The sequence below is a fragment of the Scatophagus argus genome, chromosome 21 (genome assembly GCF_020382885.2).
Source record: "Scatophagus argus isolate fScaArg1 chromosome 21, fScaArg1.pri, whole genome shotgun sequence".
Lineage (NCBI taxonomy): Eukaryota > Metazoa > Chordata > Actinopteri > Scatophagidae > Scatophagus > Scatophagus argus.
The window spans coordinates 12,819,247-12,847,032 of record NC_058513.1 but is presented as its reverse complement, the minus strand read 5'-3'; the positions used below and the strand labels follow the sequence as shown (position 1 = coordinate 12,847,032).

General features: G+C 43.1%; 1 protein-coding gene across 4 annotated transcripts; it reads left to right on the top strand.

Moving 5' to 3' along the window:
• Positions 1 to 331: 331 nt before the first annotated feature.
• LOC124052216 (disks large homolog 5-like) lies at positions 332 to 27,730 on the top strand. Of its 4 annotated transcripts, none has more exons than XM_046376194.1 (33): positions 332 to 1,260; positions 6,822 to 6,890; positions 7,673 to 7,826; positions 8,189 to 8,332; positions 9,658 to 9,841; positions 10,907 to 11,163; positions 11,523 to 11,835; positions 12,221 to 12,451; positions 13,321 to 13,553; positions 13,693 to 13,818; positions 14,051 to 14,183; positions 14,289 to 14,413; positions 14,678 to 14,853; positions 15,013 to 15,116; positions 15,416 to 15,508; positions 15,837 to 16,811; positions 16,929 to 17,052; positions 17,418 to 17,562; positions 17,986 to 18,107; positions 18,579 to 18,659; positions 18,755 to 18,914; positions 19,687 to 19,849; positions 19,936 to 20,069; positions 20,384 to 20,548; positions 20,797 to 20,980; positions 21,184 to 21,332; positions 21,569 to 21,739; positions 21,847 to 22,043; positions 22,192 to 22,335; positions 22,527 to 22,654; positions 23,041 to 23,150; positions 25,067 to 25,176; positions 26,675 to 27,730. In XM_046376194.1, the coding sequence occupies exons 1-33, from the start codon at positions 963 to 965 to the stop codon at positions 26,776 to 26,778; spliced, it is 6,006 nt and encodes a 2,001-aa protein (XP_046232150.1). In that variant the 5' UTR covers positions 332 to 962; the 3' UTR covers positions 26,779 to 27,730. The 4 variants fall into 4 exon arrangements, with proteins under 4 accessions (XP_046232150.1, XP_046232149.1, XP_046232153.1 ...); XM_046376193.1 differs by having other exon boundaries at positions 333 to 1,260; positions 7,658 to 7,826; XM_046376197.1 differs by having other exon boundaries at positions 334 to 1,260; positions 13,369 to 13,553.
• Positions 27,731 to 27,786: the final 56 nt, after the last annotated feature.

Here is a 27,786-nt window from a genome sequence, read left to right as displayed (position 1 = left end):
GACAATCTGAGGTGGAAGATCTCAGATCTTTTACTTGAGTAGCAATAGAAATACTGTTACAAATAGATGTATAACAGAAAAACTGTTACAAATAAAAATTATGTCACTTAATGTACCCAAAGTAAAAGTACTCATTATGCAGAATAATGTATCTTTCTGTATTACAGTTAGTGATGCATTAATGTGATCGTCATTTTAATGTTGAAGCTTCTAAATGTGTGTGTAATTCATCCGCTGAGAAGCTCGGGAATTCAATAAAGTTTTTTCAAATTTTTCTTGTCGATTACATTTTGTGTTATTACACAAAATCTGCAAAGTATTTAAAGTTGTCAGATAAATGTAATGGAGTAAAAACAGCAAGACTTTAACTCGTAATGGAGTATATGACCACCACAAACCCTCCACAACATCCGGGAAGACTGTTTAAATAACGACTTTAATTGTTTTAATGGGACTTTCGGCGGCGGGGAGCCAGGTGCGTCTGCAAACAAAGCCCCGCCTTCGTTTACCTTAAATGTCCATTGCACGGAACTATGATTGGCACAGAGCTACAGTTGCTCGAACGGTGAGACATGGCGGAGTTTGTAGCCTGACAGAGAGGGGTTCAGGAGAGTTTTCCACACTTTTCAACATGTCACAAGAACTTGATTTCAGGACGACAATGTCTCCGTAGCGTACGCGGACTGAAGGCGGACACGTCTGCTTTTTTTCCGGAGAGGACGAGGAGGCAGTTGGGGAAAATGTGTTGTCATCTTCGCGCAGTCAACAGCCTTGGGCAACAAATATGGCTACTTCTTGTGTATCCTTCAATTCGGGTTGAAAACCGTCCCAACTGGGCCGGGCGGGATAGTTTCGGGGAGTCGCCGCAGTAGTACGAAGTGAAGTTGATCGCACAGGAGGATTAAGAAAGCTGGATTTGTCCCGAAGCTGGTTGGGTTTTTAAAAAAATATACCCCGAAGAGATGGAGCCCAAGCATAAAGAGTTGTTGGAGAAATGTTACCAGAACTTGGTGGAGTCGATAACAGATGCGGACCGAGTGGTGGATGTTTTGGCTCACTGCGGGACCCTCAGCCAGTCTGAACGCTACGAGCTGGGGCACAACTGCTCCTCCAACTCGGAAAAAGTGGACCTTCTCCTGAAGATACTCCTAAGTAAGGACAGAGACCATTTTGCAGAGTTTTGCACAGCCCTGGAGAAGACTCACCCTCACCTGCACTCTGTGCTGCTGAATGGCATCGGGCCAGTGGACCATACAACGGGTAAGAGGCGCTGGCGTTACTACATGTCTGCTCATAACAATGACATAAGAAAGTGCATATGGGTGTGCGTGACAGTAGATGAGTGTGGCAGTTTGAGAAGCTTTATAATGCCGGTGTATAATGTGTTTCAGAGCACTAATGTCTTTTAATTTGGTTCTAATCCGGCCTGTTTTCGCTCCCCCTCCCGGTGTGATCTAACTAACATTAGGGGTATTGACCATATGACAACCTGATGAAGATTGCATGACTTTTCCTTTGGGCAAGAATAAAGAGAGAGAGAGAGACAGAGAGGGGGAGAGGGCTACACAATCATGTGACCCGATGCTTATTTACAGTCACACTACTGTCCTTGTTTCCTTTGCCATGTCACTAAAAGCACAGTTTGCAAGCCCTTTGTGAAAGCATTTAATGGACCCAACAGGACTCAAACAATCAATGTGTGACAGCAGGGCTGCCTGAAGTTTTGTGTGTGTGTGTGTGTGTGTAAGAATCAATAACCCACTGTCAAAGTCAAATGAATGAGTGAAGAATTAAAAGTGTGTTAATGCACACAGCGGAGTATGTGGTGTTGGGTGGAAAAGATGTCAGTTTTATTTGTGTCTTGGTGCAAAATAAACTGCAGCTAACAATTGTTTCCATGCATCAGTGAAACTATACATTGTTATTTTTTTTTAAAGACCCAGAGCCTGAGCGGATGTCACGAAATATTTAAATAATAGCACATCAAAATATCCCTCAACCCAAAGTGACTTTGTCACATTTCTTTTTTTTTTGTCTAATCAACACTTCAAAACCCAAAGATATTCAGTTTATTATCAAATAAAGCAGAAATGAGCCCCAAATCTTTATAGTATTTGAGAAACTGGAATCAAGTGTTTGGCATTTGGCTCAAGATTAACCGATTAAGGAGAAAACAATCTTGAATTTTTTTTCAATAAAGGATTAACTTATCTAAATTATTGTCAGTCTTATGTGGATCACTGAATCATTTGCAGTCTGCCCATGTGAGCCCTCTGCATGAGAGCTGGTACTTCATTGTTTAACATCCCTTTGTTTTAGTGGTCCATTGGGGAAAAGCTTTGTTACACTTAGATTTAACTTGCCAACATAAGATACCACTACAATTTCCATCTTCATCTGTTACTTCACCTCGAGCGATTTTTTTCTTTCTTTCTCAACGCAGTAACATACAAATCTTGTAGGCGATACTTTGATAAGACGGCACATCTATGAGCCTCTGTTACCCCTCCGTTCATTCGGTGAAAGCCATTTTGTGCCGTTTGCTGAGTAAAACTACACCACCTTTTCCTTTTTTAAATGTCTTTTTCTCCCTCACAGCAAAATCCTGAAGCAACATAAATACTGCTTTTATGATGCTTGATAAATTTGTCATCAAATTCGGCATAAACCACACAGGTGATTATCTAACTGCAAATTTGTCGGTGTGAGCACTAAATCCTTTGCGTAGTGTATGTATACGTAATATTCAACAGCAGCAACAGCACGTGGTCCTTGCTCAGCACCTCTGCTGCATGTGCCTTTTGCATTTCAAAAGCAACATTTGCATTGTTGGTTACTTTGCTCACTCTCAGCTACTGTGTCATACTCAGTGAGCTGAATGGCTGAGGTGTTAATTATGCATTTATTCTGCTCTCATTATTTATAAGAGTACTGAAGCTGCAGAGTGAGTCCATTTTTCTAAGCTTTTTCATTTTCGCGCCACATTTCACAATCGTGCAAGCGAGTCTAAAGCCGAGTATTGATAGGCTTCCTGCTGCTGAGGAGTTTTGTGCGTGAGTATGTTCTAGGATGATCAAAGCAGTCTGCCGTTGTCTGCAGCTCCCTGTAGGTAGTCACACAGGACGCAAATGGGCTGAGCTGCTTTTTGCTACCGGGCGGACAGGTTCCTCCACTGCGCCGCCAGAAGAAGGGCCTTTCCCCAGCCAGATGGTAGCTTGTTACAGCCTATGTTTTTAACTAATATGCACCGTCAGCAGCCTGACTGAGCAGCTCCCCAGTCGAACAGAGTCCCAGAGGGGCGAGAGAGCTAGACCATCTCCGAAATCAAAACGAGGTTAACGAGTGAGAGCCTTGTTAGTTAACCCCAGCAGGCAGTCAGGTGTCAACAACAGAGATGCTAAAATTAGCTGACTGAAATGATCACTGAGCTGCAAGATTTTCACTGTGGTGTGAATGTGATACATGCCTCCACGGCGCATTAAAAGGTGCATACGCCAGGGGGCTTATTTGTTGGGGTTTACAAAAACAACAACAACAAAACGACGATATTATCTAGTTTTATATAACCGTAGCTACAGGGCTTCGCAGCAGAGACCTTTTGTTTACAGATTGTTCTAACCTTTTCCTGAGGAACAATAACATGACGGCAGCATATCATAAGGGTGTGTTTCGTGGCTGACGTGTTCACTTGGCTGTGTTGTGCCGCTGCAGAATGAAAGTGGATGTTGGGTAGTAGGATATGTTGTCTGTATAAGTTCTTTCATTCTTGATCGTCCCATTTTTTTTTTTCTAGCAGACTTACGCTATTACCAGTTTGCATTTTACTGCAGAATCACAACAATGTTTGAGCTATACCCCTGACTGAGCCTTTTTGGACTTTTTATTGTGATTGTTATACAAGAAAACAAAACTCTCCAGCCATGCTAATGACTCTATGAGGCTATGTTGCTCATGGGAGGAGGTGGGGGAGCAGCTGAAGAGTCAAAAGATCTCCAGAGTTCACAAAAGTAGACAATTAATGTCTGCACTAAATTGCATTGTAATTATTGCTGAAACTCTGAAACCGCAGATGTCAGCCTGGCACTAGATCCATTCTGTGGGCGCCATGAATGTCTGTACCAAATTTTATGGCAGTCATCCATCCAATAATTGTTAAAGAGGAACTTCAGTAGTTTTCACACATCAAAGTCTGTTTACAGGTCTTGCGGAGTACAAAAGTGTGTGTGGAAAAAGCTTCTGTGGCTGCAGAGGAAGCTGAGTGAAATCTGATAAATTGCCATGAAATGCTGATGCTGGCTGTTAGGCCTTTTTTAGTGACAGTAGAAAAAGCACAGGTATAAATAATAAACCTAATAATGGCTGAATTCTGTGCACTGCAAGTTGTTTTTCTGTGTCTTATTAAGACTCTGAGGTAATGTTATTAATGTCACCGCTGCTTTTCAAAATGTATGCTGTGATAAGTGCCTGTCTCATCACTGCAGTAACGAAGTTATTTGCACACATAAATCCCCCAAACTTAGCGTTCTTGGAAGTATAGAAAGTGTAGAATTCGGCTTTAAATGTGGACGACTTCGCAGACATTAGTTGAATTATAGTTTCTATTGCATATTATATTTTATGACTTCCTCATTATCAGCAGACACTCCCTGGACCTGTTGGATCCGTGAATAGGCACACGTGACCTTGCGTATGGTCGAGGAAGTATTTGAGCCTTTACACTTAAATGATGGTTATCTTAATGTGGAGCTGTTAGGTCTAAGGGAGAACATGGGCCCATTTTCACTTTGAGCTGCTGTGACTTCAGAGGTCAGACTGGCAGCGAGGTCCAGGCCACATGACTTCCACGGAGCAGAGAAGTGAGTGAGCTATGACACAGTGAACCTTGGCCATTGAGACACTCTCTGCTCAAGCAGAGTCATGGGAAACTTAAGCTAGCGCGAGAACAAAGAGAGCTTGATCCATGGGATGCCACGGTTCCTGAGGCACATCAGTCTTTCCTTTTTTTTTTTTTCGTTCTTTCAGTCCTTTGCTGGGAAAAAGAGGGGTGAGCCATGTTAGCTGGGCTCCTTCCAGTCTTAATCAAACTCATAGTCTCCTTTAGCTAGTGGGAACTCAGCCAGCCAGGGATTGATTTAGAGTACCGAGACGTGGGTAAATAGAATCGTTTGTCATGCTCCAGCTCTGAGTCGAGCGCTAGACTTTACATCAGGGGAGGAAGTTGCTGATTTAACCGAACTATAAGCTGCTCATCCCACAGCCAAGTTAGACCTCAGCACTTGAGCAGTATTCCTTTCCCCTTATCCCTGACACACTTAAAGGAGGATTCACATTCGATGAAAAGAGAGTAAACAGTAGAAGCACCTTTCTGAAGCAATTCAACCAAACAGAACTTTAATTGGCAGCAAATTTTACAATCTGATAAATAAATGAGAGGATTTTCTGTTTGTAGGACTTCACTGTGGGTTCTGGGAAATAAGCAGTTGAAGTAAAAACCTGTCAGTGCTCCCCAGTGAACAGACTATGTAGTGGCAACACCGCGTTAAGACTGAAATGATGAACGGATTTAATAAATTAAGCTAACAGATGAAGTGGTCCGCTCTCTCACTTAAGCCTGTAACACTTTTTTAATAATGCACAGCAGCTTTCCCAAGGCTGGGGAAAACCTACGGCTGAAAGGCATCCATCCAGGCATCCCGCAGGTTTCTGCTGCTGTGCATTATTAAAAGGGCTACATACTTACCTGAGAGTGCTGACCACTACTTTTATTATTTTTTTAATTTTGGGGTCAGTACCCATTATACCCCAAGGCCTTTTGAGTTGAACACGCTGAGACTTTTGTTGAATATATAAAATTAATGGTCAGCTATTTTGTTTGGTTCTGATTTATCATAGAAACATACCCAAGATCCTCGTGTTTTAGCTTCTCCCACGCTTTGAGTTTGCTGGTTTTCTTTGTCTAATGGGATAGAAATCTCACTAACGTTTTGCACTGTTGGTTTGATGAAAGAACAAACTTGCTGTTAGGCAATTATGATCTTCTTTCTGACATTTTCTGGATAAAATGATTCATTGGATAATTGTGAAACAGAAAAAAAGCTTCTTGGTAAATGCTAATAAAATGCTAATGAAATTAATTGTGAGTTGCAGTTGGGCACTATTTCTAAGTGGCATCAGTATGTCTTCAAAAACTAGGAAGATCTACCTCAGAGTTTTCAAAGGATCATCACAGAACATGTGCCATCATCATGATATGAAAGGTGCTATTGATCAATCAGTGAAAGAAAACTAGTCACTAGTTCCACCAAGGATGAAAACAATTGTACTTTCGTATTCTGTTCAGGACTTACTCCAACGTTGCTTTTCCAAGTAACACAATCTTCTCCATAGTACTTACAGTGTTGTGCGGAGGCTTCCTTTCTGTACAGTTAATTATGAATCACTGTAGGCTATAAAAGAAGGGGCTTTCACATGGAGGAGGGGTTGGGGTGGGGGGCTGTGTGATGTTGTCAGAGGAGATAAAAGGAGAAGCTCTAAGGCTGCAGCCTCTTTGGGGCCCTGGCTAGTCAGTATTCAAGCTCCCTGCCCAACTGATTATTAGCCACACTGTGCTGTCAGCCCACAGGCCCGTCATCCCAAGTTGGGGAAAGTCCCACCTTATTATGCCTCCAGCTGGCCTTTTTTTTCTCTGTAAAGGCCCTTGAATGTAACCTAAGCCACAGAGCCTTGATGTACCATACAATGCCGCAGATAATCATCTTACTATAATGCAGACATGGCCGAGTACACTCACAGTTGACTTTAATGTTTTGTTTGCCTCGCAGGGTCCACTTACAGCATCTTGTCCACCATGCCGTCGGACTCGGAAAGCAGCAGCTCTCTCAGCAGCTTAGGTGAGTGTGGTGCTCGCGGTGGTGTTCAGGTGTCAGGTGTAGAAATGTCAAAAATAAGAGCAGGAGGGGGAAAAAAAACTAGCATGTGGAGGAATCAAACTTAGTGTGCACCTGACAAATAATATTTGCCAAATAATAATCAGTCATCGGTTGCTGCTTGTTTAGACTCTGAGCACATGCGAGTGATTACACAGATGTGAGAAGGATTTAGTAACCCTCTACTCCCAGACACACACGCACACGCACACACAGACCTGTTTGATTTAGTCAGTTTCTGAGGAAAGCAGGAAGGGAAACAGAACTTTTATCAGTGGGGGGGATTCCTGTGTGATATATTCACATGTACTGAGGTTAATGAGTATAACAATGAGGTTGATAAATAATGAAGTAGAATATTAAACTGATTTAAGCTGCACAGATTTGTGCAATGATTAAAACTGTTTTCTCCTTCTCACCTGTACTGTAAACGAATGTTTAGCTCTTTGATCCAGTAGCTGCAACAAAGAGCTCTTATGATTGGTTAATATTTAAACCATGTACACAGGTCCAATTTTCCATTCTTTTATTTAGTCTTTCTAGTCAGCAGTTTTTCAGTAAAAAATTGAAAGCAAAACGTGGAGTTTAATATAAGTATTATTATTATTATAAGTATTTTAGATCTGTAAGCTTGAGTGAGCGTTAAATAAATCAAAGGAGCTGCACTAACACCTCCGCCGTCTGAGCTTTATGATTAGCACATGCCACCAGTGACATGCTGACTCACACAGGTACGCCCGCTCAAGCCTCCTCCCCTCCGCCCGCCCACATGGACAGCCATCAGGTGAACGAGAAGATGGAGACGGTTCTTTTCCAGCTCAGACACGTGACCCGCGAGAGGGACGAGCTGCGTAAACGTCTGGCCCTCTCTTCACCCGGAACCACCTTCGATGACTGCAGGTACCGTTCTGGTCTCTCGCACCTCAGTGTTTGTTTTCCAAAACAAACGCTGACAGAAAAGGGCAGCAATCCTGTGTATACCTGCATTCTGTGAAGAGAGGAGTTTTGCCTTGCTCAACTTTTAAAAGCACCAAAAAAAAAAAACAAGTGAACCTATGTGACGCCAAATTGTTTTAAAATGTGTTCAGCTCTGTAAAACAAGGGGGTAAGCATGCAATTTTAATGACGCCTCTTTTCCCTGGTGTTCCCGTAAGCACAAAGTTTGTATGATGTTGATCCTCAGTCTTGCTTCTTCCGTCCTCCCATGTGGCATTTTAAAACTCACTTTTGTATGTCTTTTTTTCCCCTCCTCTCTGAAATAGACCAAACTCAAAAGCAGGTCATGACTATGAGCGTCTGAAGCTGCAGTGCATGAAGGCGATGGCAGACCTGCAATCCCTGCAGAACCAGCACAGCACCACCCTGAAGAGGTGTGAGGAGGCTGTAAAGAAAGCAGACTTCTACCAGTGAGTGGAAAAGCCTACCACATGGCCTTTTTGTGAATTTTTTAACAGCCAACGCATTTGTGCTGTATACATTTGTGCTCTGCCTGCAGGGTTTTAGCTGGAGTTCAGTTCCTCCTCTGACATATTCACACCAGATTGCATAGAACAGATTGTATTTTTGTGGGAGCAATATGGATGAATCCTTTATACGAGTCCAAAAGCTGATGAGTTAAGCCTTGAAAAAAAATCCTCCCAGACCCTCATCAATTTAATTTCATCTTTTTTTTTTTTCAAAAAAGATGTTTTTTAATGTCTTCTTAGCAGCTTAAATCCCGAGTTGTCTTTTCAGACCAAAGGTTGAAAGCAGTGGCTGAATTACTTCTCTATAAGTAATGCCCTTGAAGAGTTTATGGCAAAGCATGGCTCTGTAATCAACGTCATCAACTGAACTCTGTGTGCATGGCACGGCATCTGTGCCATGAGGATAATGCTACGACCAGAGCATTTGTTGCCCTGTGAAGGGGGAGGCCGGTGCATTTGTGCGAGTCACTGATGGCATACGATCTCCAACGTGTAGGGAACCGACATCTGGCCCCAGTGCAAACAGACAGATGAAGGATTATTGCCATGTTTGAGCCTCTCCCTCTGAACCCTGTTTGCACATTATTCATTACTGTCTGTCTGCCTCTGCACTCATCCATTCACATTAAACACCATCAGCTGTGAATGGGAAATCACACTGGATCAATAGGTTACTTAATACGTGGGCTAGCATGCGTACTCAGTAATCATGGAGGATCTTATTGATCCTCCATGATTGCTAGTTCGTGTCTGTATTGTTTCCAGTTAAGCAGTATTACATAAGCGGGATTTTTTTTTTTGATACTGGCATAAAACTAATTAGCATCTCTAAAGTGGCATGAAATCTGAAAATAAGAGTCTGAGATGATATTCAAAATTCAAAAGGAATTTTCAGTAATCAACCACAATTTTTACTCAGTTTATCATTTAAGTAGCTAATCAAGCAAAATACTGATGGTTTGCTGCTTTTTGCTGTTTTATGCCATTGTGAATTGAATGGCTTTGGATTTCAGGCTGTTGGTAACTTGAAAATGTCACCTTTGGTTGTGGGAAAATGCTCCTCACAACTTTTTTCTGTGTAGAATAAACAATGCATCTAAAAAAAAAAAATCACTTCATCTGCTCAATAATTTATAGCTGAGCATTTGTTGTTCTGTGAGTCAAAACGCATACTTTTCTCTGGCTACAAGTGCTGTAATGCTGATTTTAAACATGGCTGGCAGCACCCTTCTTCTGATGGTACTTGTTCTGGTGTCTCTCCTCAGTACACTGCACAGCCGACTGGCGAGTGAGCACGCTCAGCTCAAAGAGGAGCTGGAGGCGGTGAGGCAGGACAACATCCAGCTGGTAAGGGAGCACAACCACGTGAAGCAGGCCTGCGAGGAGCTGAGGAGGCTGCATGACGACGGCCAGAGAGAAGTGGCCGACATGAGGCTGCTGCACCAGCAGGTACCCGTGGGATCTAAGTTCATGCTTATGACACTGTGTGCAAACTGTCCGCACACACCTCAACACCTGCGCACTCACTCCTGTTTCCCTTGAGATTCAGTCATTTAGGTCATGACATTTGAGACAGAAATCAATGCTGCTCTCTTTAGGTGACCATTACTTCCTAGACATCATTCAGAGAAATGGACTCGGACAAGCTTGTCCTCCCACGTCTCCATCGATCAAAACATTCTTTCAAATCAGACAAATGACTTAACCTGCCGCTTTTGCTGTTCCCTGTCTGACATGCAGTCATAAGGACAGATCATTAAATATTCGATAGCTTATGTAACTGCGGGGAATGTCTTACATGGCTCTTTCATAGTGAGGATGTGTGCCTCATTGTCCTCTTAGCTCATCGTTCAGTAAACTGATGTTCAGCGTCAGTCAAATTAGGACTCAAATTAGCTCAGTGATGTCAGTCCAAAGGCGACCTTTATTGTGTAGTTTTTAGATGCCACTGATATACTACATGCTGTACTTTCTCTTATGTGAAACATGTCCTGTATTTTTCCTCCAGCTTTGGGGCACTCTGTCCATAATTTGTATTGTATGCTACAGTAATTTGATAGAAAAGTAAAGAAAATTTATCTAGAAGGTTTAGATTAGAGGAAGGTCTCCTTAGCTGATATAGACCAAATCATTGCTTTCAGCTTTGAGTTGAACAAGGGGCGAGAGCATGATATCATATGTACTAGGGGACATTTTATTCACTGGGGCATCAGCATTGCTCTTTCTGTGTGTGTTTGTCCCCAAAAGTAAAGCTCTAAGCTGTACAAAATCTGGCTTCAAGTCTTGTTCAGTCCTGCTACCTCAGCACACAGCTAAGAGCCTAAAGCTTTAATTGATTACTTTAAGTGATGAGGTTGCTTTCCTGTCCCAAGACTTTGTTGATGAATATATAAGACCTCCTTATTTACATTAAAGCTAACCCAAATGGAATTAAATAAAATGTCATCTTTTTGAAACTTTCAGTCACACTGTACCCTTTAATTCAGTGAGGCATCTGAATAATGTCATTTCCAGGTCATGAGAGAAGGGTCACCTGACGTCCTCAACAAGCTGTATGACACGGCCGTGGACAAGTTGGAGGCCATGAAGGGTGACTACGAGGCTCTGAGGAAGCGCTACAACGAGAAGACGGCCGGTCACAATGCAGACCTGAGTCGTCTGAACCAGGCCGAGGACGAGAACCACCGGCTGCAGAAACAGCTTGAGATGCTGCTGAAGCAGAGAGACGCTGCCATCCACTATCAGCAGCAGTACTCCTCATCTATAAGAAGGTGAAGCCGGAAAATAACACTGACATGCAAAACTGACAACACTAAAAGCTGCAAGCAGCAGCTGTAAAAAGTCCAATGATTAACAGCAGTTGTAGCAAACTTTGCTACAAATTCAGAGCCTAACGCCAAGGTCAAATCTGCACAGTGCTTAAAACATGCTTAATCCAAGGCAGATGAAGCTTTGCAGAAGGGCTGATGCTTTTCCAGTCTTAACTTTTCCTTTATGATGCTGAGGTTGCTAGCTTGGTCACTGTTGTTTTTGCGTGTCTGTGTTTTTAATATATTCACATATTCATTAGCTAAGGATGACAGTTAATGAAGACAATGAAAAATCCATGACATTTCCCTGTGTGGGGCAGGTTTGACAACACACATCAAGAACTATCCAAGGCCGCAGCCCAGAACAAGGAGCTGCAGCGAGAGATGGAGCGGCTGCAGTCAGAGACGACGCGGCTGAAGACCCAGCAGCTCAAGGCGGTGAAAGACTGCGAGAAATACAAGGAAGAGCGGGACTCTGTGATGAGTGAATACCGCCTCATCATGAGCGAACGGGACCAAGTGATCAAGGAGGTGGACAGGCTTCAGACCGGACTGGAGATGGCTGAGGCAAAGCTGAAGAACACTTCCTCAGAGAGGCGGGTAGCCAACGAGGAGCTGGAGGCTCTCCGACAAGTAAGAATTAAATTAGGTTTAACAGGGCTGAGAGAGCAGATAGTCAGGTTTGAATCATGGACTTGTTGAATGTGCCTGTAAAACGCATGATCATGGATGGTGAAAAGAATATGACTAATCCTTTTTGATGAAGAATGACATAAAATTGATGGCTATTTAAAAAAAAAGAGGTGCTTTTAGCAATAAAAGTCTTTCTAATCCACAGCTATTCACCTAATAGGAAGTTAGAAACTCTTTTTATTTTATGAGATGAAGTAAGACTTCAGCAGGCCAAATAAGTAAGTATAGATAAGCAGAATAGGAAATTAAAAATAAATACTCTTTTCATACTAGATTTTCTCACTCTTGATATCTACCATCCACTGTGTTTTTGTGTGACATGAAGGAGCTGGCCTCAGCATTGGTGGACAGGGACCGGGCCATCTGTGAAAAGAACGAGCTGCTGGAGAAATACTGCCACGAGGTAAAGGACAAGGCCGAGGCCCAGAAGGAGCTTAGCCAGGCCTGCAAGGACATTGAGACTGTGCGCGAGGAGAGGGACGTGGCCCGCAAGGAGAGGACCGAGGCCATCATCCAGAGAGACCAGCTGCTGCGAGAGTATTACCAGGCCAGACAGGTACCCAGACAGACGGGAGATTTATCATTACAAGTGGAGGGATTGATTTATCCCTCTGACCATAATCCCTTCAGCCCATCTCATATAGTAGTAGTAAATGTTTTTTTTCCCAGCAGCTGGTGGTTCCCACATGTTGATTTTGTTGCGTGTATCACCTATCACAGTGTGTTTCACTGTGATTGTCTCATTAATTGCAATGAAAGTGCGGAGATTCCTGCATTAGGAAATTACCTGCAATTATAGAAGAAAGGCTCTCAGACTTTGCAGTAGACAAGAAAATGCACTGCATGAGAAAAGCACAATTAAGCCAAACATGAGCTTAGCAGTGTCTAATGGAATTAATTTAGCTATTGACTTAATTAATGTTCTCGCTGCACTTGGCAGTCACCCTGCTGTATAGTTATATTAGAGTAAGGTTAGATAGAAAAGCATTCGGCCTTCAGGCTGCATTAAAAAAGGAGCTTCACTGGTGTGGATATGTTACTACAATCTGAGAAGTCCAGTTTAAGCAACCCATCAATGGATTTCAAGGATTAAAACACTGCACAGAGGCTGATGATACCTTTTAACACAAGATTTTCCTCCTCAGTGTGTGTTTGCATGTATTTGACTGGTGAATGCGATGACTTTCCACATGATGTTACATTCACCTGTCACCTGTCCAAGCAGAACATCTGCTGAGCTAGTGATGTAGTCTCATTGAACTTAATAAAGATGTGGCATTTTTGATACAGTGCTGGTGTCGGGATGAACATAATCTCATACATATTTGCTGCAGAGCAAAACCACAAATTCTCACAGACTGTAAAATGATCGAGTCAAGCAAAACATACTAAAACCAACATGCTGCTTACTTATCCTTTGCACAGCCCTGCACTGACTTCCGTCACTTTACAAACCCCCCTCCACCCACCCAGAAACAAGACTCTGCCACTCTGGACATGGAGCGAGCCAACAAGGAGATCGATATGCTGAGGAAGCAGTGTGAGGCCATCTCTCAGGAGCTGAAAGAGGCCGTGCAAGAGGCTGAGGTGGCCAAGTGTCGACGCGACTGGGCCTTTCAGGAGAGGGACAAGATAGTGGCAGAGAGGGAGAGCATACGGTAAGAAGTGGGTTCAAAAGTCTGCGTTTGTTATGCGGAAATAAGTTTAGGTTTGTGATGCATGTCAGTGCAAGGAAGTTGAAAATAGATTTGTTTATATTTTGTGTGACGCCTCATGATGATGCTTGCATCTTGTCAGCACGTTATGTGACAACCTGAGGCGGGAGAGGGACAGAGCTGTGAGCGATCTGGCAGATGCTTTGAGGAATCTGGATGACATGAGGAAACAAAAGAACGATGCTTCACGGGAACTCAAAGAGCTAAAGTGAGTCATTCCTCCACAACTACTTCTTCATCTTCTTGCCAGGGTTATGGCATCTTCCGCTCTATTTTTAGGTTTAAAGCTTGAATGTCTCCCACTAAGTTTTTAGTTGTGTCTGTGCTCCTCCGCCAGATCTTTTGTGCCACCCAGTGGTGGGGGAATAATGCCGCAGACTGAACTCGGTTCAGATCATTTCTTCAGGGGACTGTACTTACTTGTTTCGTGTTTCCCGCAGAGAAAAGATGGAGGACCAGTTGGAAAAAGAAGCAAGGTTTCGTCAGCTAATGGCTCACAGTTCACATGATTCAGCCATTGACACAGACTCAATGGAGTGGGAGACGGAAGTTGTAGAATTTGAGAAGCACAGAGTAAGAACCACTGCCAATCTTGTTATTTTCTTACACGTATACTGTATTTTTTTCAATTTGTATTGCAAAACTGTTACTAAATTAATTGTGTTTTGTATTGTTCAGGATATGGATTTGAAAGCACTTGGGTTTGACATCGCTGAAGGGGTAAATGATCCTTATTTACCGGGAGATTGTGTCATATTTGTCAGTAAGGTGGATAAAGGAAGTATTGCTGAAGGAAGATTGAGGTAAGTGTCTCACTTCTGTGCCAGTTTGGTAAATAAAGCAGTTTTTGTTTTTTGTTTTTTTTAGCACTGATTATCATTTGAACAATGTTCATGTTCATGTTCATGTTTACTGACTGATGTCAAGTAAAAGTAAAGAAACAAAAAAATCATCAAATGAAAAGATAAGTAAATAACTCTTTGAGACATATTTTAATTTTAGTTGTGTTCCTGTTTTCTTTTGGGGAATGCGTTTCGCTTCACTGTCTCTCTGTTCTCTTTGTGCAGGGTGAACGATTGGTTGTTGAAGATTAATGACGTGGACCTGACCAATAAGGACAGGAAGCAGGTGATCAAAGCGGTGCTGAGCGGTGAGGGGGTCATCAATATGGTGGTTCGCAGGAGGAAGTCACTGGGAGGACGGATCATCACTCCGATCCAGATAAACCTGACTGGGCACAAAGGTTGACTTCAAGCTCTAATTCACAAATAAAGATTACAATTGAAATCCCGCCGTCAACAGACCACTAAACACACCAAATACAGTAGTTAAGTACTGAAAATGCGATGATTAGCTGTGCATGTAATATGATTTCTGATTCTTTTCCTGTCTTACCTCTCAGACAGTGGCATAGGACTGGAGAGTGGAGTGTTCGTTGCCACTGTGGCTCCAGGCAGTCCAGCTGCCAGAGACTGTGCTCTTACTGTTGGGGATAGACTGCTGGCTGTGAGTATGCTACCCAAAAACTTCTGTTTAATAACATGACAAGAAATGATGCACATTTAATGGCGAGAGACAGTTGATGCTGGCCTCTAGTGCCCTCTACTGTCCAAAGGAACACACTGGAGCTTTGATTCAAATAAACACTACACATTTTATTTGCACACTGTGTTTATCTCATAGTATACAGTGTTGGGAAAAGCAAAATGTTTCTTCTCCTCCGCCTGTGTATGATGATGTCTTTGGAGACATGTTGTGCCTGCTGAAATTTGTTTTAACCTTTTTTGTGTTTTTGCTCACTACAGATAAATGGAATTGCACTCGATAACAAGTCGCTCTCTGAATGCGAGTCTCTGTTGAGGAACTGCTGTGACTCTCTCAGCATCTCCCTCATGAAGGTGAAGTCCCAACCCAGTACAACCACCACTGATCTAGTCGCAGCAACTATAATGTAAACCTAACCAAAAAAACTTCTACTACATATAAAAGATTCATTCATTGTGACTGTGGGTAGGAGCTCCAGTTTTGATGTTTAAAGACAAAAGGTACATGTTACTGGCAAAATGTCTCGGTGTGAGGAGTCATGTTTAGGGCGAACTGTTATTTTCACATTCAGCTGCAACTCTGAGTTTTTGTTTGCAAAGATGATCTTTGTATGCTTTCATTTTTTGGTAGTTTACAAATAATCGTAATAAAATAAGCATATTTACCTCCCCTCTTCAACAGTTCCTTCCACAGAGCTGTTCTGGACAGAATTTATTTGAAAGTTTGAGAGAGTCAGAAAAGATCTCTCGGCTCCATTCCTGTGAGATGCACACCAGGAACTGCAGGAACTCCAAGCACAACTGCTCCAAGCACAACTGCTCCACACAAACGGACATTTGCAGCTGTGACAGAGGGGACGACGGATGCAAGGACACAGGAAACTCTCTGGACAGCAGTGGCAGCAGTGCTGACTGCCGCCACAAGCCTTTCTCCAACAGCTCCCTGCACTCTCGCTCCCTTTCCTCCTCCCACAGTCCCTCGGAGCCTCACCCGGACTTCTGCTACAGGAGGCAAGAGCATCGCCCCTTCACTTTCACCCCAGCGCTGTCTGACTGCAGCTCACCTCAGACCGCCATAGACCGAGCACAGAGCTCACCAGCGAAGCCCAGTGGAGGCACATGGCCTAAAGTCATAGTGGGACCTTCGATTCCAGAGTTTGCCCAGCTCTCCATCTACAAAAAGGTCAAACAGAGGAAGTCAATCTTCGACGTTAACACATTCAGGAGGCCAGAGGCGACGCCGAAACTGGACTATATGTCTCTTTCTCAGTTGCCTAAGCACTCGCCACAGAGCTCCATGTCTGAATCTGCTCAGACGCCTCCCACCCCGCCTACCAGGAGCGACTCCTTCAGGTTCAAACATCGACAGCAGAACAGCTCAGCATCGGACTCCACCATCACTACGGGCACTCCCCCAGCCTCGCCGGCCCAAGCCACAAGTCCCCAGGACCAGGAAGAGATGGGCAACCAGCTCTATTACACCGATGCTCCTCCAGCAGAAACCAAGAAGCCGGCTGAGGAAGAGGGGAGTCGACACCGGCCTGAAGAAGGGAGTCGACATCGGGCTGAAGAGCGGGGAAAGAGGCGGTACCGGCCAAAATCAGCACCGGCGCTGCGGCGAAACGTGACTCCGTTACACATCCCTGTTCCCATGCAGGTAACCGAGATACTGTGCTTCACTTACTTGGCATTGTATTTAATCTGTGCATGAGTATTTTTACACTTTGTGAGCTGCAGCCATAGCATTGTTAGCGGTCTGATTGCTTCTTGGCAGGTGCAGAGCTTCTCCAATGATGAGCACTCCCCAGAGCCGATGGACCTGTTACGCTTCTCTCCAATGCGAACCAATCGGTACAGCATGTCCATTGCACCCCCCAGCTACAGCAGCATCGCAGCACGTAAGTTAACTCGGCAAGCCCAGATCATTTCGATTGTCCATCAGCATCTAACTGCAACACGCGTTTTTTTGGTCTCTGTACTTGATGTTTATTCAACAATTCTATGTTGTTGTGACTAAATTTCAGGTACAGTCACATTACACTTCAAAGATAAGTATGAACAGCATGTTAGTCACAAGCTAGTTATAACTCCCATGTGCATCAGTGTTTTTACTGATCTGCAAATTCCCAAACTCACGCTCGACTTTGTCTGTCTCCTCTTCATTTTTACTGTAGCACAAACTATGGAGAGAATATTACTACTGTGTCTGCACTGATTTTGACACCACCTCTGATCTTGTGTGTGTGTGTGTGTGTTCCTTCAGACCCAACCCAGCACGGTTTGGCCCCATGTCCTGCTGTGACGGCTGTTATGAGGAACCCGGTCTACACTGCCTGGAGTCATGAGATCCAGACCAACAACTGCCCCCCAGCTCCCAGCTCAGGCATCCACCCACATTCACACACAAGGTGTTAGCATCTGCTCGTGTATTCATTTTCCAGACTTTTGAGGAACACTGAGGTTTTGCTGTTGGCTTTTTTTTTTTCATATCGTTGTAAACTAAGTATTTGACTCATGGAAAGTTGGTTTGACATTTCTGAACCCCACCATGGGCTCAGAGAATGTGTAAGGGGCATTTTTTTGACATTTTGTAGATTTAATAATACATTTCTAGACTAATTGATAAAGAAAGCAGCCATTAGTTGCAACCCTAGTATTGTTCTTCCCGCATCCAACACTGATTTAATAATCCTGTGATGGTGCATTTATTGTACAAAGCCACAGTGTTACCCCAGATCTCATGAACAGATGGCATGTAGCAAATTATATCTTGCTCTGGGTTGATTAATTGACCGCCGAGGGACATTCTGGCCCTTTTTCTCCACTTTTAGCCCCCAGCATCAAGGTCGCCACAGTCTGGACCTCAACCACAAGCGCACTGGAGACTCTACTGAGACAAGCTGCAGCCAACCACCACACAGCACAAACTCCCTGCCCTCCAGTGCTAGACTGGGTATGTATGGAGTCCTAGATTCAGTCTAATTAGAACTTGTATAACATGTCCTGTAAATGATCTGATGTATATTCTCATGTCAGTTTATCCAAATGACAAAACATTGTCATTCTCTCTGTTATTTTGGTATGTATTCATGCAGATAACTCGGGTTTGATTACCCATAATGTCTTTATTGTATGAGCCGCATGCTTCTCTTTGAACAGTTTATTAAGGATGTTTTCCTTTTTGAAAAGTAGTTAGTAACCAGGACATTGTTTCTGAAAGGGCACTGAGTGGCACACATGTACTGCATCTCTGTTGTTCCAGTATGGCAGTGGAAACCTTTAAATATGAAAATATTTTTAGGAAATTAGGCAAATAAATCTGTACCTGCATGGCTTGATTTACTGAAACTACATGGACAAGTGAGAAAAATGTATTTTTCAATGAACTGACCTTTTAATTAATTTCGTCTGTTTGTGTTTTTAGGTTCCTCCACTTTACAGTTTAGGACAGAGCGCATTAAGATCCCTCCAACTCGTTATCCACGCTCCACGGGATCTGACAGAGGTGTGGTTCAGTTTCACAGCTACGTTGTCTGATAACAAGCTTTACAACAGTGAAAAGCAAGTCTGAATTCATACCTTCCTCCTTTGTCACTCCAGGCTCCCTCTCACATTCTGAGTGCAGCAGCCCGACACCTCCAATGTCCCCTGTCAACCTGGAGACATCGTCTTTCAGCAGCAGCCAATCGCAGAGCTCCATTTCCACCCAGCCCAGAATATCAGTCAGCCCCGCTCCAGTTGGTGACAGGAGGAAGGATGGGTAGGCGAGCCCCTCGTCCGGGTCGTTACGCTGCCATCATTCAGCTGAACACGACATGTTTTCCACCATTTGTCTGTACTTCTGTCTTGTTCATTGTGATTAAGTGCTTGTAATGCGGTAAACAAAGCTGTGAGCCTCCGTCTTACATCATTAGAGCACAGTTTCCATCTATCATTTTATTATCATCTCCTTCCTCTCTGCAGCTGTTCTTTACAACCTGAAATGCTCACTCTCTTTCCTCTGTCCATTTCCTTCTCAGATCTGACTCTAATAACACTTCCTCTGTCAGACTCCCACTGACAGTTAAGCCCAAGTTCCTATCTTTAAGAAGTTTGAGGTTTGTTCTGTGCTACACAGAGCACATACAGTATCTGCACTGTCCTCAAAACTGTTGGAGCACGGATCTCTAAAGCCCCCTGTGTACGCACTGCAGATATAAATATGCTGTCATCATGTTTCCTTTGCTTGTTATTTATTGAGAATGCTGATGTATTTTGTATGATTGCATGACTGAAATGCACTTGGCATGTCCCATATCGTATTATTGAGAATATTTTTATAACCCTCAGCCATGCGACTGCATCTTTAAAGAAGTCATCAGAAGAAAAATCACAGTGGAAAGAGCTATGTTACAGAGGCAGCTTCTCCTTAGAATCTGATTTGGAATTATATTAAGTTCTTATTGTTAAGATTCGCATGTTGCATCCTGCCTGTCTTCATGGTTTTCAACAAAATAAGTGCATTACAACATATTCCTCTTCATGCCCTGAAGGCCATACTTGGAGGAGCCACGCAATGTGACTGTACAGAAAGGAGCAGAACCACTGGGGATCTCCATTGTGAGTGGAGAGAACGGGGGCGTGTTTGTGTCCAAAGTGACAGCAGGCAGCATCGCACACCAAGCCCGTTTAGAGTACGGAGACCAACTCCTGGAGGTACAGCAGCCTCTCAGCACTTCGACTAAAGCCTGTCTGTGCTTTGTTGTGTCTTCGTGTTTCTAATGAATCACTGCTGTTTCCAGTTTAATGGAATCAACCTTCGCAATGCCAACGAGCAGCAGGCGCGGCTGGTGATCGGGCAGCAGTGCGACACAGTCACCATTTTGGCTCAGTATAATCCTCACATGTTTCAGCTGGGCAACCACTCTCGTTCAGGGTAAGAGGGAGAGGAGGAAAGAACGCAACAAGAATATCTTTCACAGATTGGTTTCATGAATTTTAGATCGTCAAATTATCCATTCAGGCAAGAAAAGCCTGTCAGCACAGAGCCAGTCAAAGTTTTCAGTATAATGTGAGGAAGTGAATGAAATGGATATGTTGCAGTAATTATTCAAAACCACACGGTTTGATCAATGTATCAATTGTCTCCCAGTCTTTTTTTTAAGCTTGGCATAATTTCTGAAACTCCATGGCTGTCTTTCATTTTAAGGGTTGAAAACATTAAGCCTCCACTCCTGTTGTTGTCCTTAGTTCTCGTATGGAGTCCATCAGCAATCGGCCGACTCCCCAAGCCAGTGGCGCCACCACTCCTGACAATCACTCCACCGTGGATACACTGAGTGAACAGGATGAGGGCACCATGACCCCTCCGTCCAAACAGACAACTCCTGCCACCAGCCCTCAAAACTCCTTCAGGTAGGAAAGGGACCTCACAGGTGCTGCTATTTTTTCTGTTTGTTATCGTTTCATACCTCAATATTCTGTTCTTATTGCACTTGTGACTTTTTAAAAAAAATTATCCTGTGTAATGTCTTGTGATAGGTAACAGTTTTATATTCCTACAGTCAAGACAAATATAAAGTTTGAAGCCACAGGCAGGAATTGTGGTGAGGTGAAGGCGTCCTGGGGCAACATACTCACAGCTTGACTTTGTTTTTCTTCAGGCTGCCTGGTTCAAGCACGCGGCGGGCTGCAGAGCCTCGGCTGGTAAGGCTGAAAAAGATCCAGGTGGAGCTGGGAATTCAGATCTGTGGAGGAAACCTTGTGGGAATCTTAGTGGAGAGTCTGGATGACGACAGTCCTGCTAAGACTCCTGATGGTCTGCTACCTGGAGACTTGATACTGGAGGTACCTGCAACGTTTAGCCCTCACGTTTTGTTTTGTTTTTTTTAGCCAATTTGGTTGCATATACCCTCATAATCTACAGCTTAAGTTCTCTACATAACTGTCTTTTTTGTACATCGTTTGGTTTTCTTTTACTGGAAATGATGAGTTATTGTTTGTCGACAGCCGAGCCTTTTTTCAACTGTGTAACTGATGTTTTCAAACAGTACAACGGCATCAGCATGAAGAACAAAACAAAAGAAGAGGCTTACCTGGAAATGTTGAAACCAACTGAAACAATCACATTCAAGGTCCAGAACTGCGTGGACGAGCTTCCTGTGATCAAAGAGTCCTGCGGAGATGGATTTTACATAAGGTGTTCAAACTGTTCATCAAACAATCCCATTCGACTTCAGTTTTTTGTTGTTTTTTTTATAGCAGGCAACGAAGTCAGCAGAACAGGAAAACATAAAACTGATGTCAGAAGCTGAATTTTAAACACAGAATCTGTCTTCAGGGCTCTGAGAAGTTGTCCTTCCGTTTGTTATGTCCTTGTTGAAAGGTCAGAGGAGCGCATCCATGGTAACGGCTTCTTTGTTCACCTTTTGTCAGAGCACTTTATGAGAGGTTGGCAGAGTTGGAGCAGGAGCTGAACTTTAACAAAGACGACATCATGTATGTGGAAGACACGCTACCAAACGGCAACTTTGGCTACTGGATGGCCTGGCAACTCGACGAGAACGCACAGAAACTGGGAAAAGGGCAGATTCCAAGTAAATACATGTAAGTCCAGTTTACTTCCATACACCAGAGGTCATTTGGTCCTTTCTAGTTTGTCCACGAATCTGAAGGAGCTCCTCCATGTGAATATACCGATGTGTCTCTTAAAGGATGGACCCGGAGTTCTACAGGAGACACGGCATGGCCGACATGAAAGACGACAACGGCACCAGCAAGAGTCTGTCTGCTGCCGCTCGGAGGTCCTTCTTCCGCCGCAGGCTGAAGCACAAACGCAGCGGGTCCAAGGACGGCAAGGATCTGATGGCTCTGGATGCCATAAGCACCGATTCTTTACCCATCACAGAAGGTGAGAAATCTTCTACTGAGGCGGCTTTAACGAGTAATTTAATCAGCTTTCCCAGCATGCGTAAGATTATAGCTGTGGTTAATAAAGCTGCATCTCAGTTCTGTCTTGTGTGGGTTTTTTGGAATGAATCCCCATATCTTCTGCTCAGACGGAGTGAGCCTGATGTACCAGCGGGTTCAGAGGGTGGAGTGCACTTTCCCCAGACCAGTGCTGATCTTGGGTCCCTTAGTGGAGTCCTGTAAGGACATGTTGGTGAAGGAGGCTCCTGCCAAGTTTTGTCGTTGTCTGCCTGGTGAGCTTGTACACACAGATCGAGTCAGTTATTAGAATTGATTTATTCATGAAGGACTTGTTTGTATAATTGGTGTCTTGCTGTAGAGCGGGGCCTCGCTCCGAGCTACTCAGTTAGGGAAATTAAAGATGAGATTACGAAATTAAAGCAACAAGTAGCTGGAAGTAAAATGTGATTTATTTTACTAACAGAGATCATGAAGGCATCTCAGCAGGCAATAGAGCGGGGAGTAAAGGACTGTGTGTTCATCGACTACAAACGGAGGAGCGGCCATTTTGATGTGACAACTGTTGCATCAATAAAAGAGATCACAGAGAAGGTAATTTTATCCCACTGCGGACTTGAAAGTTGATTGTAATTGTGTCTTTTGTTGAGTTTTGTAGCTGCCAAGTTTGTGCACTGCTGTCTTTGTCAACCTGGAACTAAATTTAAAGGTAATTTACAGCGCAGTGAAAGATAAATCAGGTGTAACATGTGTCACTAAATGCAGATAATATCATTACACAGTATGGCTGAACAGCCAGTTTGTCCTGAGTTCACTGAATCTGAAATGGAGCTTTTCACGTCTGCTTGATGTTGGGTGTTAATTATGTATCAGAAACCATTTCGAACACAAGCCATTTGGCGCATTTCCTGAAACATTCTGCTTCGATTCATCCCCCCTCCATTTCTCATGCAGTGTTTTGCTGTCATTTTCTCTCATAGGACTGTCACTGTTTACTTGACATTGCCCCTCACGCCATCGAACGTCTTCACAGCGTTCACATCTACCCAATCGTCATATTCATTCGCTACAAAAACGCCAAGCAGATAAAGTGAGTAATCCCATGCCCTTTTTTTTATTATTTAAAGTTCTTTTTCTTTTCTTTTTTCCTTTCTTGCCTGAAAACATGTCAAGTGTATGTCAAGCACGCTTTGTGTTTTGGTGCCTCTGCTGTTTACCTAACTTCACTCCGAGTTCAAATCCCTCAAACAACACGCTGAGAAAATCCTTCATCTGATACTTTTGGGTCTGAAGGCTTTTAGAAAGTTTAGAAAGGTTTTTTTTAATTATTATTATTATTTATTGTTACAGAAATTTAGGCCCAAATTAACTTCAAACATGTAAAACATTAATGCACACAAGTCATCAGTGTGCACGGTGGAATCTAATTTAATTATCCTCATTTCGCAGTTTATCGATTAATTGATTCAATTTATTGATTATCCAAAAAAAATATAACACAATTATTTTATTTTATATGGGATAAACTTGACTTTTCTCAGTCAGGACAATGTTTTGGTCAGTAAGATGGATGTTGGAATGACTCAGCAACACTTTCATCAGAACGAGCTCCTGTCTGTTCTCCTTGCAGGAAATCTAACTTTCTCTTATTAATTTTCTTCCTGTCGAGACAGACGCTCAGGAAATTGACATTTGCTGCTTTAATAATCATGTTCATCCTTCAGACATGACAAAAACTGAATTGATCAACCCGATCACAGCGTCGTTATGTTCAGAAACCAGAGGCTGCTGCTCCCTCCTGCCACGGTTTTGATTTCAAACATCCGTCTGCTTTTTCATTTCTAATCGCATGGAGAGATTAAATCTGCTGAACCCTCAGCGTAGTGCTTTACACACACGGACACACGCTCAAATAAAAACACACTCAGGTCTGGCAGAAACAGGCTTTCTCATCCACACACACACACACACACACACCCACGTACACAAATGTATGAATTGGTGCAGCAGGCAAACACGGTGGAGATTGAGTCCCGCTAAGCCTCCACGGTCATCAGCTGAGTGCCAGCTGTCCAGCGAGAGTTTGTTGGGGCCCGCGTCTCCGCTTCACGGTGTGGGCGGCTCAGAAAACTCGATGACCGCACCCGCTGCGTACTCACAAAAACACACACACCTCCCACAACCTGCCTGCTGCAGCCACTGGGAGAAGCTTAAGCTTTTTCATATATTTTTTTTTTTTTTTTTAATCCTCTGGGAGGCGTCAGCAGACCGCCGTGTCGACTGCATGCTGAGTGTCAGGGAGAGACAGGAGCCTGATCCTGGGTTAGGTCAGGGGCTATGAGGGAATGAGGACCGAGGACCGACAAGTCACAAGATTGTTTTTCTTAAGACTGTGTGCAAATATTGAATGAACCAGTAGAGGGATGTCATAAAGGCTCTTAATGTGTGTGTCTTTTAGATTGTAGGTTTGTGGGTTTAACAAAATTAAAGATCATGCTATACCTTATGTATTAAAAATTCTCCTTTTAATATAGTATGTATGATTGTCATAGGCCGTTGTGGGCAATGTTACACCAATGAGTGAGATTTCTTAATGGAAACATAGTTTTTTGTTTACATATGATTTAAGTTTAGGTATTTATTTCATTCCCATGTGGCTATTCTGACTTTCCAGAAAATGTACTGTATTATGAAGCATATGGCCACAATAGAAACTTGACTGGAGTGGACCTGCTGAAATCGAGCTTACAAACACACAAGCACAATGTGACGAAATGGAAAAACAAAGTCTGTGGGACTGAGTGGAGCAAGCTGCTTTAAAGTGATGCAGAACAGTGATGTAATGACATGTGGACATTGGATCTAACCTAAAAAATCTGATCTGAAGCGCCTACTTTCAAAAAAATGATTTGCTGATTTGAAGAAAGCCCGACTCCTTCCACACTGTTGATGTCGTTTGCTGTTGTTGCACAGTGTTATGAATCTGTGCTGATGTTGCGTCCTCAGAGAGCAGAAGGACCCTCTGTACCTGCAGGATAAACTCTCACAGAAACATTCCAAGGAGCAGTTCGAGGCGGCACAGAAAACCGAACAGGAGTACAGCCGCTTCTTCACAGGTTGGTAGATAAGACTTATTTTCTCTGCAGAAATTACAGTAATGACTGTAATCAACTGAATGTGTCCCACCACTATAAAAGATTTTCTTTTTAATGCATATGTCATCTCAAACCAAATAGACAGGCAGGTTTAGGTTCACCCTAATGAGGGAAAACATACTGCCCACTAATGGTATCTAGAGATTGTTTTAGTTTAGTCTGCTGAACTTTTACATCAGCTGCCAAGATTCTTTCTCTACCTCACTGCAATGGAGTCAAAGCGTTGAGGAAATTTGCATTTTGAAAAACAAAGCACCGGTGTCCAGAGACCTCACTGCCTCGTGAAAGAGACTCATTCGTGCCAACTGCGACAAAGTACAGGGAATAAATTGTTGTCCCTGACGCTGGTTTTCCTTCCCCCACGCTTCACGTCTCCGCAGGTTAATTTGGCCGACGCGTTGTCGAAACCTGGCGTAATTTCCAGAGAAACACGCAGTCTTGTTGAGTTTTTCAGAAGTATTTAACCACCACAAATAAGAATCACATACATCTCCGTTGTATTGGACTGGTGGCAGAAATTTCAAAGCAGAAAGTCAAATAAAACCGAAACTAACTGCACCGGCTTTTGGGTGAACTGCACAAAGCAGACTAGGTTACATAGCAAGGGGTCTTTCATCCTATCGAAAATAAGATGAGAGGCCAGTAAGTCATGTTAACAAATGTGACGTTTTAATATGGTCTAGTTTAACCAGTGAAATTCTCTATCAGCGCTGGAAATTTCCGATGCAGAGGATCCGCAGTTGAAGTTTTGGTATCTGGAGCAGCAGCCAGTCTGTGACACCCAAATGTCCAGCTGATTAATGACGCTATAAAAAGAGGCGATTTATGTGGAGGGGTTTGTGGAAATGAACACATACCACCGCTGATCCCTTCTAACAGGGAGAGGTGGCCGGCACACTTCTGCACACGAGCTGCCATGGCGGGACGTGCTAATTATCAGCAGTTATAAATCTGAGGGTCTGGTGGTAGACGGCATGAGGCAGAGCCGATCACACCCCCGGAGTGGTTTTAATCTCTGAAGAACAGGACCGAAATAATTTGGCAGCACGCTCCTGTTGGTCCATGAGCGTTTGTCCAACGTTTATGGCTCTGAAAGGATTAGACTTCATTTTATTTATTTATTTTTTATAAATTGGGTTTGTTTAGTTTTCTCCAGCTTTAACAATTACTCATTTAATTGGTTAGTTGATTGACAGAAAATTTAATCTACTATTACTTTTCTGATAATTGGCAAAAACGGCAAATATTTCTTGGCTTCTCAGTTGTTGCCGCTTTTCTCATGTGAGGAGTAAAGTCGGTAATATTTAGGTTTTTTCTAACGTTTTATAGACAAGTGATAAATCGATGAATACAAATGATCACTAGTTACAGCTCTGGATACGTGCGAAGAAAAAGTTTCAGCCCAATGGGAAATAAATGTTACACGCTCCCCATGTAAATAACCCTCACTGTGTTGCAGGAGTCGTCCAGGCGGGCAGCTTCTCTTACATTTGCACTCAGATCATGACCATCGTGGAGCAGGAACAAAGTAAAGTGCTGTGGATTCCAGACGGAGCACCGTAGAAACGTCACCCGAAAAACATTCGAGAAGATCTGTTTTTTTTTTTTGTTTGTTTGTTTGTTTTTTAATGTTTTGTTTTTTAAAATTGTGGGACACACAGTGAATCGGTACATCTCACAGGCATCATGGCTAACTCCACTGCTTTCTCACACATAGCAATATCAGCACTGACTGTGATGCTCATGTAATATTCCCACTACTTTAATGATGTACTGTACTGCAGATAGATTTGTTTACACTAGTATTTAATACTTGAATGTTTTATTTTCTCCCCTCATATCTAGTAGCACTCCTTTAAAATCCCACTTTGTCCCCCAAACATGTCGGACCACAGGAAGTGTGCATCGAAGCAAACTCGGTTCTCGAAGTGAAGATGGAGTGGACCACTGCGTTTCCCTTCTGTGTATTTATATGCGTTTTCCTGCCATTTAATTTATCTAATCAGATCAAAGATGTTGGTTATGAACCTTTGGTTATACAAAAGTAGTTGCCTAGTTAATAGGAAGAATATTTTCCAGTTAATGTTCTTATTTATAGAGGAGAATTTGGGGCAGGTTTGCTTCCTACCTACTTCTGCTTTCTGTTGACACCATTTCACTCCTCAGAAATGTTATTGTGCCAAGCTTAAAGAGAGATTTGCTAATCACTGCCCATTGTTGGATTTATTAACACTACAGCTTCCATTTAAAAATCTTACAGCAGGTATGTTCGTTTCAGCACAGTTTGTTCGTTCTGCTGCTGTTGCCAATTCTTGTTCGTCGAGTGGATTTTTAAGAAGGGATGTTTTATTTCTGATTCACTGTCGGCTAAACACGTTCACAAGCAGCTCTTCTCAATTAGCTCGTGTTGTCAACATTTCACGTTCAAGTTGGATGAAGCACGTCGTGCGAGCTTTTCTCCTGATGAAGGTTAATATTTCTATGAAACATTAAAAACAGAGTGCCGTTAAAGGACTGGCAGTTGTATGTGTTTTCCATTGGCGATCACCTGATGGATCTGTGAACCTTTTT

Coding starts and splice junctions, on each gene's coding strand:
- LOC124052216 (XM_046376193.1), top strand. CDS start 963: ATGGAGCCCAAGCATAAAGAGTTGTTGGAGAAATGTTACCAGAACTTG. Junction 11,164..11,522: donor TACTCCTCATCTATAAGAAG/GTGAAGCCGGAA, acceptor TGTGTGGGGCAG/GTTTGACAACACACATCAAG. Junction 18,108..18,578: donor GCCCTCCAGTGCTAGACTGG/GTATGTATGGAG, acceptor TTGTGTTTTTAG/GTTCCTCCACTTTACAGTTT.